The sequence below is a fragment of the Betta splendens genome, chromosome 13 (genome assembly GCF_900634795.4).
Source record: "Betta splendens chromosome 13, fBetSpl5.4, whole genome shotgun sequence".
NCBI lineage: Eukaryota > Metazoa > Chordata > Actinopteri > Anabantiformes > Osphronemidae > Betta > Betta splendens.
Window position 1 is genome coordinate 20237335 of NC_040893.2, and position 9479 is coordinate 20246813.

The 9479-nt window shown below is 48.5% G+C and overlaps 1 protein-coding gene and 1 long non-coding RNA gene across 3 annotated transcripts in view; one reads left to right on the forward strand and one right to left on the reverse strand.

The window, feature by feature from the left end:
• Nucleotides 1–2676: 2676 nt before the first annotated feature.
• On the reverse strand, nt 2677–7707 carry gmnc (geminin coiled-coil domain containing). 2 transcript variants are annotated; one of them, XM_029171783.3, is made up of 5 exons: nt 7198–7707; nt 6354–6527; nt 5213–5298; nt 4776–4892; nt 2677–4450 (listed from the first exon to the last, which is right to left on the reverse strand). In XM_029171783.3, exons 2-5 carry the CDS (start codon nt 6430–6432, stop codon nt 3581–3583), a joined length of 1152 nt encoding a protein of 383 aa, XP_029027616.1. In that variant the 5' UTR covers nt 6433–6527; nt 7198–7707; the 3' UTR covers nt 2677–3580. The 2 variants fall into 2 exon arrangements, with proteins under 2 accessions (XP_029027616.1, XP_029027615.1); XM_029171782.3 differs by having other exon boundaries at nt 2677–4534; nt 7198–7705.
• Nucleotides 5311–9479, forward strand: part of LOC114868318 (uncharacterized) — a 5127-nt gene continuing 958 nt past the window's right edge. Inside the window, exons 1-4 of the long non-coding RNA XR_003788008.3 lie at nt 5311–5573; nt 5693–6160; nt 7997–8177; nt 9126–9479. The exon at nt 9126–9479 is cut by the window's right edge and continues 958 nt beyond it. This is a non-coding gene — a long non-coding RNA (uncharacterized LOC114868318). The remainder of the gene's footprint in view (nt 5574–5692; nt 6161–7996; nt 8178–9125) is intronic.

Here is a 9479-nt window from a genome sequence, read left to right on the forward strand (position 1 = left end):
ATCAAACGAAGGTGGAGACCGGTAGTTTGCGCTGGTGTTTTGTCGAGATCCTGTGATCTGTTTTATTCCAGAAGACCTCAGGCCTCCACTTCCTTATTGTCCTCTGAATGCACATTAACTCTGCTTGTTGCTCCTCTCTGCTGTTGGTTTTCTCCCTCACTGATCCAGAGGTCAAAGGTCATTAGCATCCACACACTTATACATGACGTATTACCCAAAACCAATTAGTGTGAAACACCTGAGATGCTCAGTAAACTGCCAACTGTTTTCTATCCGACGTGTGCAGATATTTCATCTATAAACACACAGAAGCGGCGCCGTGATTCTGGGACAGCATCACTTCAGGCCCAAGTGGCTTCTGCCCTTTTCCAGACTCTTGCGCTGTAGGAGATACATCTTCAGCTGCTAGATCCTAGAAACAGGGTTGATCAAGTATTACCGGACCTGTAACTACAGTTGTGTTGGCTTTGGATGGATATCAGCACTGCTGGCATTGCTCAGCACATTCTAGTCTGCTTTCTACTTCTCAGTACCAACTGTGGACCCTGTGCAGTGGCTCTGGTCAAATGTTCTTCTTGTTTCGGTTCTGACAGCTGTTGTGGAGTCACAAACTAATGTTTCATCCAACCTTGTTGGCAGACATGGGGGGGGGGCACTGGACTAGCTCACACACGAGGGCTGGACTATTAGTTTTGACTGTTTCGAACTTCAGGGTTCGGGTTCAGCTCAGGATCCTGCCACCTGCTGAAGTTCTCTGAAGACTCTGAACACAGATGACAACAGAAGACGAGTCGAGGCGACGACCCGGGACTGTGTGGTCTGGTTCCGCTGTATGTACTCATATCGCTATAGTTTTATCTTTTTAACCTTGTTTGCCTTATTCTCACGCAGTAACATGGATTTTCCCCAGTGTGTGACATATAATGTTCATCTTATGTCTCATGCATTACTGCCAAATACAGAATAAAACACCAAGTGACAGAGACCATTATCTACCGCTTGAATGTCAGTTTTTATCAAGGTTGGTAGTTAAATGCTGCATGAACTGTTTAACTATTTTAATCTTTACATCAGAAGTATATGGATGACACACCAAGATCTACAATGAAGTTGTGTTGATTATCTTAACGTCTTGGGGGAAAGTCCTGATGACAGGAACACGGAGGCCACTTGATCCTGGTTGATTAACCAAGAAGAAGCAGCACAGTTTGAGTCCGATCCTTTTAGTTGTGGGATCATTTACACTGAAGACATTTTGGATCGTCCATTTGCCCTCTAACGCGTCTGAATGTACTGTGTTGTACTTGGTGTCTGTAGCTGTGCTGGTGGCAGATGGGCTGACAGCGGGTTGAGGACGGTGGGAGTATGTCGGCTCATTTAGTGTTAATGTGCGCTCTGGGAATATGCTGTGGTCTGAGGGTTGGTGAAAACATGGTTCCCTCCAATGTACCAAAGATATTTGGCCCAGATCAACTCTAACCACTAGAGGGATGCTTAGAACTTCAGCTTGTATTTGAATCTAGTCGATGTTCACCCATACAGTAGGTAACAGCTTTAGTATCAGAGAACCAAAGAACAAGTCACAATAAAATCAATGCAAACAAATGTTTTCCAGGTTTTTTTAGATTTTCCTGCATATTAGAATAATGAGCCACATGTGAACACATTTGGATTATTCTGTCCTTTTAATGTGAACAAGTCAGTTCAGTGAAGTGTGAAATATTATTTATAACTGCCGTATCACTCAGAAATCTACTTTGCATTGCTGGTACATTTGTACTGGTGGATTTCTGAGCACTTAACTGCAAACTACTTCTGGCGGCTCGTACGATAACATGGTGGTGGGGCTGCTCCCCCTCGATTATCCGATCTAGATCAGGTTTCAGTCGTCCGGCCTCTTTAATGATCCCTTTTCCTGGCCAACACTCAACCTGCCGACAACAACACACCCTGTGATTGAGGGCGGCCCTCCTTTCACAGTCCTGCCAGACTCCGGGGCCTCCCTGCCCTAACACAGCCTCCAATCTGTCGGACATCTGCAGCCGGTCTTACCTTGTCATTAGATGTAGACCGCTCGATCCGCGCGCCACGGACACAGCTCGCTCCCAACTTTCCCTTGGCCCCAGCTCATTCTCAGGGGACCCAGTGCAGGGCCGGGACCCCATTCTGAAGACCCCCAGGGAGTAGAGACCCACTATCGTTACCTAGTGGGAGGCGGATCAGGGTGGAGGAGGAGATGGTGAGCCTCTCCAGGGAGTGGCCCAATCCCTTTTGTTCCTGAAAAGAGTGGGAGCTGCAGAGGAAGATGGTTGGACTGGTTTAACTAGTAACTGAACTAAAGGCTGTTGAAACAGTTCAACTAATCTGATCATACGTCATCGCGAGGATGGCTGCCAATCATACTGTACTAAAATTATACAGTACTTTTTAATCTGATGCTTTGGACTGAAAATGGACACGCGTGTTGGTGCCACGTTGGCAGCACTGGGGAATCTCTGCCAACCCCACCATTCGGCACGTCACCAGGCAGTGAGCAAAACAAGGAGACCACACGTACAAACGGCTCAAATGAACGTCCTGTGTATGTTGGGCCGTTGCCAGCGCTGGACGGATAAACCACTGAACCTCTAAAGCCAAGGACCTGCACATGCTTAAAGTGAACAGAAGAAACTCTCGGTGGCTGTGACTCAGTTTATTAGTCCAGGTATAGTTTAACACATTTGTACATGTTCACATCAAAACTTGACACAACAAGCACCTTGTTGAAGGAATTTCAAACATTACTGTGTGGTTGATTCATATTAAACGTTCATTGTTCTGCTCGTACTTCTCTGACAATGGTCTAAAAACTACAGTTCAACACTAAAACAGTGATGACGCCCAGATCTGGGACTTGTACCTGCGTTTATTACAAAAACTAATCCAATGTGTGCTTAGCTGAGTACAAAAGTGCCTCGTCATCACACGGTCAGCTTGTTAAATGTGGCAACAACAGCAGGGGGCGTGTAAACAGCAGAGGTCAGTGGCAGTTGCAACTTTCTGTGTTTTTGTTGTGTGGCAGGTTTTGGATCCATCTCAGATGTTACAACTAAGAAACACAGATATGCACAGTTGTCATGAGTTGGTTTAGGTTCAGGCAGTTTTGGTTTCACCTCAGCTTTCAGGCGACTTTTAGCCAGTTGTTACAGGTTTGACTAAATTAGCTACATAAAAACTAAAACGTAAACTGTTCTACTGCCTGTTTGTCATTAAATGAGGTAACGTCCTGAATTTGTTAGTCCCACATTACCACAGTTTAACATGTCTTTGTTAGTTTTCTTGATGATAATCTGATTTCAAAGTGAACAAAACTCAACCGGTTAGCGTTACATTCATGTCACACATGAAGTTTTTTAAGTTTTCTTGATTTGGGAGCTTGGATTTGTTCGATAACATGGCACAAAGAACTTACACTGACTTCACACATACACCCTGTATTCCTTCTCTTCCTTATGTTTCACCATCATGTGTAATGGGCACCACGCTGAGGGTTTAGATCCGAGTGAGAAAGGCCCTGGACACTGACCTGGGACCGAGCTGGTCATGGTCCTTGTCTGGGCACCCATGTGAAGTTCCACCGCCCCTCGCTGTCCTTCCTAATGAAGGCTTGCCCCTGGGGGAAGCTGTGTGTCTTTACACTGCTGGATGGGCTCAGGGACATACTGAATGCCAGGTCAGTCCTCTGGCAAGGTGTCGGAGGTTCTATTGATGGGCTGCAGCCCCTTACCACCACCTGTCCGTTTGTGACTGGACTCGACATCAAAGTGGAAGATGACTGAATTGTGTCTCGTAGAGGACTTGGCACGACTGTGTCCCGTGATGGTGTCTGGCTGCCCTGCAGTGGAGGCCAGTAGGCTGTCAGTTCTGCTTGGTTTCCCTGCAGACGCTGGGCTGGACTGGAGGCAGTGGTGGAGCAGGGATTAGGGTCTGGTGACTGGCTGAAGGGTAGTTGAGGTTGGAAGGCAGTGCTGTAGCTCCCTGTCACTACACGAGGAACCTCATACTGGCCAGTCAGGCCACTGGCAGTGAAGTCACAGTGTTGACCTGGAGAACTGGTAAAATTGCAGGTTGCCTCTTGGCATTCAGCCTCGTATTGATAGCCTGTTTGCTGTGTTGTGTTGTGGCAGTAGTTGTTGTGGGCAGGCAAGGGCGAAGACGTGGCAACTGAAGGGCTCAAGGAGCTGAGAGTGTGCTCAGAAGAAGAGATGACTGCGCTATCATAACCTAAACGGAGGTTGGATCCAGGTTCGTTGGATGTATCAATGGTGTCTCGGTCCTTCAGTCCCAGCGTTCGTAGAACCCAGAGGTCCAGATTGGATTTCGCCGGTGCAGCGTCCTCATGGAACTCTGAGCAGAACTCGGCAGTGAGGTTCCTGCAGACCCTCTTGCTGACCTGCCTTGGGTCCACAATCTGAGGATCATAGTTCTGTGAAGGTCCGTCGCTAACATACGTCATGTTTCTTTTTAGCTTCAACCTCCCATCAGTGGTTAATCTCTACAAAAGAGTGAGGTGGGATGTTTAGATTGCTGAAGCCTGGACTAAACCTATGTAGCTGATCCAGCTCACTGCAAACAGAAACTAAAGGCCAAATTCTAACAGTTATATGAAACTAGGATCTGGATGAAGTGTGAAACAAGAGAAAGCTGCTGCTCAAGAGAAAAAGCTGGACACCAACATTGAACCACCTGCTCTGGTGTTTTTCTGTGTCAGTTGACAGTGATTATGGGGAACAGACCTTAGCCTTCTTCTCCAGATCTCTCACAAAAGAAGATTTGAGGAACTCTCTGAGCTTGTTGTTTTCCTCCTGTAGTCGGGCCAGTTCCTCCTCTCTCTGGAGCAGCGTGTCCTGGAGCTGCGAACAACAAGACATTAACACCAAAATCCAGTAGAAGACCAGGAAGAGCTAAGGAGTAGCTCTAACAGGACTGTGTTCTCTGGAAGGACCGATGCACGGTGTCCTAGGATAATGAGTGAGGTTCACTCATGTCTGTAGAACATCAGGGAGCTTTACTGTCTCATCCATGAACTGCCTATGCCTGTCTAGAAAAGCTCTGTACATCAGTGGAGCAACCAGAAGTCTGAGGGAGACCTCACAGTGTCAATGATGCCTCACAGCAGCATCTTCTGCAGGGTGACTGTAGTTACTGATGAAGTCTGACGTGTTGTTTGTACCTGTTTGTTTCTCTGGAGCTGAGGCGAGAGCTGTTCCATCCACGTCACTCCAGCAGGGGAGGGACTGTTACAAACACTCTGAGACTCTGAGACAAAGACAAACACTCATTAACCCCATAAAAGCCACGTTACATAATTCATAACAGCGGCACGTATTGATGCTGAAGCTGTTTTGTGTACGCTCTCATTAGTTGTTGAATGTGACGGCTCCATCTAGTGGCCGTCTAATTCTTATTTCTACAGATGTCCATGGCGTCTGTTCTCTTTGATGCACAGCAGCCGAAATGAAAAGCAGGAAACTGAGTCGCACACGCGGCACAACGTTCTGCAGGAGAAGCATGGAGCTGAAATCAGGTTCCTGGTTAGTAACGGAAGGAACCCAGCGCCCATTATTTCAGAGAGACTTGATAAATGAAACTCTCCGCGCGAGGACACAAGCAGAAAATTAAAAGATGAATCTTAATATCTTGTCTTTTCCAGACCTCCCAGGAGAAGTCGCTGACGTGGAACCTGCAGGAGGTCTTTAGTCTCCCAGAGTTGGAGAGAAAACAGGAAGTCCTCAGGTTGATAGATGAGTCGCTTTCTGCTGAACATGCACGTAGCCCTCAGTGAAGCCGAGTTCTGGCCGACAGCAGCTTGGGCTCATACGCGCTAACTGCTTTAAACTGTTGTAATGTTTGTTTTCTGTAGTTAGAGTCAAACCCTTCAACTCTGCTGCCTGGTGGCACTGTGTCCACCAGGCTGCACCCGGACCAGACAAGCAGCGGAGGATGCGTGAGTGCAGCCACGTCAACGCAGCACCAGCATCTCCACTAACAATGAGCTTGAACTCTGTGTGCACATCCCAAAGAAACAACGCACAACTGAGTGGACCTCTACTTTGTACTGTCCCTGAATGCAGCACATTGGACCGGCATGTAACTACACCTGAGGAGCTGAGCTGAGCAGGTGAGAGCAGCGAGTGACTCCAAGGTTGTGTAAGAGAATATTAAGGTAAAGTTTCCCTCAGTGATGTCTGGTCCCTAGACAACTGTAGTATTTGTCTGTATTAATACAGTACCTGTGTACTAAAATATATAAATGCAGGACTTTAGTACTAAATAATCCACAGTGTGCCAAGTGAAGTACATTTACTACTCACCCCACACAGTAAGCGGCTCGTGCTGCCTCTCACTGAGGTCTCGCGGGTCATGGGCCCAAACGGCAGCCAGCGTTGCCATGGAAACGTCAACAATATCGGGGCCAAGGGCCAAATTCTGGTGCAGGAGGTTGTGGTGAAGATGACGAAGAGGAGGTTTTGGTGGTGGGGGATCCCCTACAAACAGAGAGGATAGGAGTGTGTGAGGAGAAGGCAGTGTGTGTGTGTGGGGGGGGGGCACATTTTAACATCACTCTGAGGATGTTTGGTCCAGGTTTTGGTTCTGGATGGACCCTCCATTTGGGACTGGACTCTGCTGGAACCTCTGGTCATGTGCGTGTCTGTAACCACCCGACAACTGCTGCGGCTTCAGGGACGACAGGAGAACATAAAGCTGAAGGTTTATGCATTTTCAACTGAGAAAGTGAATGTGAGCTGCAGCAGGGTTCGTTGTGACCACATCAGCCTGCTGGTCTGACAGATGCTGAACCAGCTGCAGGAACGCCACCCTATCAGCTGATCCGTACGTGCTCAGCGACCGAGGGAGGATTTCTGCTCAATTTATATCGAATGTTGGACAGAAACATTTTGAACTTTTTCGTTCGCAGTAAGAATCTGCTCTTTTCCGACGCTTTCCTCGTCGTCGCTCGTCTCTGTGTATTAAATCAAGGCTCTTTTACGCAACTTTGAAAGTGCTGCATTAACGCGTTTGTCCCCGCTGTTGCGTCCGCGCTTCTCCGCGACACAAAAAACACCCGAAGCGTTTCGACACGAGCTGATTGTACAAGAATGTGCGTCTACTGAAATATCAACAATTAAACGTGAAACACCGAGACATGAAACTCACTGCAGACAGGCGCCGGCAGCCTCCAGTCCTCCCAGATCTCCGTGTTCTGACTCCACGTGTGGCGCCAGGCTGCGCGTAAAAGCGCGCTGCAGAATCTCCAAGTGGAGCAGCTCCACTGACGTCAAACCTGATGAATGTCGTTTTCAGAGAGGAGGAGAGAGAGACGCTGAGGGCTGAAACAGAGAAAGTCCAACAGCAGCGCAGACAGAAAGACAGGTGTGTGTGTGTGTGTGTGTGCGTGTGTGTGCATGCGTACGTGCGTGCGTGCGTGCGTGCGCGCGCGTGCGTGCGTGCGTGTGTGTGGTGTGTGTGTGTGTAGTGGTAGAGAGCAGACATGACGGATCTCTCCGTCCAATCATGAAGTTGGTGCCGGTGTCGGTTCAATCTGAGCTGCTTTTAGATCCGCTGCTTCATTAAACGTGAGGTCACAGAGTGAGGGAGAAAATCCAGACAAACCCTTAAGTCCACGTTGTGTTACTTTAATAAAATCAATAGTTCACCCAATAATTCACTTGTGTCTTAATAGAATTGTGATTTGTTCTTCTTGTTGAAAAGTTCTTCTGTTGACCGGTATTTGCAGATTTCATCCCATGTTTTCTGCAGAACTTCCTAATTACTACTACAACGCTCCAAATCAAGCAGTTTGTCTTCAACAGCTCAGTCCCGAGTGTCGGATTCTCTGGAGCCGGTTTAGTAGCAGGAGCCTGTGTTCTGCTCCAGGGCCTGAACATGTCAGCGCTTTAATGGAGGTTGAACCCTTCGAAGATTCAGTTTGACACTGATGGGTGTTTTTCTACAGCATCAACGGACTCAGTGAGTCACACTCACAGTCCTAACGTCTGCTATGCAGAAGAACAGAACGCCTGGAGATGCTTCCTGTCCAGGGTGGTAGAAAGCAGCTCCATGCTCCATGTCCATGCAGGTACATGACGTCCCACGGTTCTAGATGTCCTCCCACTCCGGCACCAGGGAGCGTCCAGGTGAGCCGAGTCAGCGCCGAGTCAGAGCCGAGTCAGAGTCGAGTCAGAGTCAGAGCCGAGTCAGAGCCGAATCAGAGTCAGAGCCGAGTCAGAGTCAGAGCCAAGTCAGAGTCAGAGCCGAGTCAGAGTCAAAGCCGAATCAGAGTCAGAGCCGAGTCAGAGTCAGAGCCAAGTCAGCGCCGAGTCAGAGCCAGAGCCGAGTCAGAGCCGAGTCAGCGCAGAGTCAGAGCCAGAGCCGAGTCAGAGCCGAGTCAGCGCCGAGTCAGAGTCAGTGCCAAGTCAAAGCCAGAGCCGAGTCAGCGCCGAGTCAGAGTCAGAGCCGAATCAGCGCCGAGTCAGAGTCAGAGCCAAGTCAGCGCCGAGTCAGAGCCGAGTCAGTGTCAGAGCCGAGTCAGCGCCAGCAGTGTGTCTGTGCAGCCGGACTGGGCTGAAGCTGCTGCATCAGCTGTTTGAGGCTGTGACTTTGACTCGGATCGAGTGCAGCGTGGCTGATGTTATGCGCTGATGATCAAGTGTTGTGATCTCTCATATTATGGTTTTTATTTTCATCATCTATTAGCAGCAATCTGCTGTGATGTGATACTATACTACACACACACCTGATCCTCCTGAGCCCAGTTAACCTGTAATCTGAAAGCAGGTCAGTTAAACTGCAGAGACAATTAGGAGACTACTTCACAGACTGACATACCAACAGGATGACACATTAACAGACAGAGGGCCACGTCCCGTTCTCTTCTCTTATTCAGTTGAATCAACTATCAGCATGTTTCTATTCATCTCACGTCTACATTATTATGAGTACTAATCAGACCTGGCAACAGCCCATTTACAATTTGTTACAGACTTTCCCTCAACACAGAGTGAAAACAAGACGTCTCTTTTGAATGAAATGTGCATACACCACTTTAAATAACTAGAGGTGTTTTTTATTGTGCCTTTTTTCAGACCGGGTAAAGTGGAGGAAGTGAAGCCGGTCACAGATCACAGCAGATGTTGCTTGGCCTCCAGCTGAGGCAGAAACCTGCTCCGTCGGCCCTGAGCTCCACCCCTGCTGCGACGCTGACCCACCATTTAATTTGACTTTTCCCATTAGTGTTTGTGGCTGGTTAAGTGGTGATGGAGGGGGGTTAATCACCGGCTGCCCGTCCGGGAGCAGCAGCCATATGTGGAGGCTGGTTCAGAAGCAGGACGGTTTCACCAGCAGAGACCAGACGCGTGGTTAGAGTTGGTCGCATCGCGGCTTCGTTTCCTGAAGACGAGCGGCAGCTGCAATGCTTCCTCCTGAGATGCACCTTTCAT

Bases quoted from the DNA above. Each gene is read 5' to 3' on its own strand.
- gmnc (XM_029171782.3), bottom strand. From the start codon at position 6,432: ATGGCAACGCTGGCTGCCGTTTGGGCCCATGACCCGCGAGACCTCAGT. The intron at 4,893-5,212 runs GTACAAACAACA...TGTTGTTCGCAG, and splicing joins AGCTCCAGAGAAACAAACAG to CTCCAGGACACGCTGCTCCA. The intron at 4,535-4,775 runs GTCTGTTCCCCA...ACTCTTTTGTAG, and splicing joins ATCTGGAGAAGAAGGCTAAG to AGATTAACCACTGATGGGAG.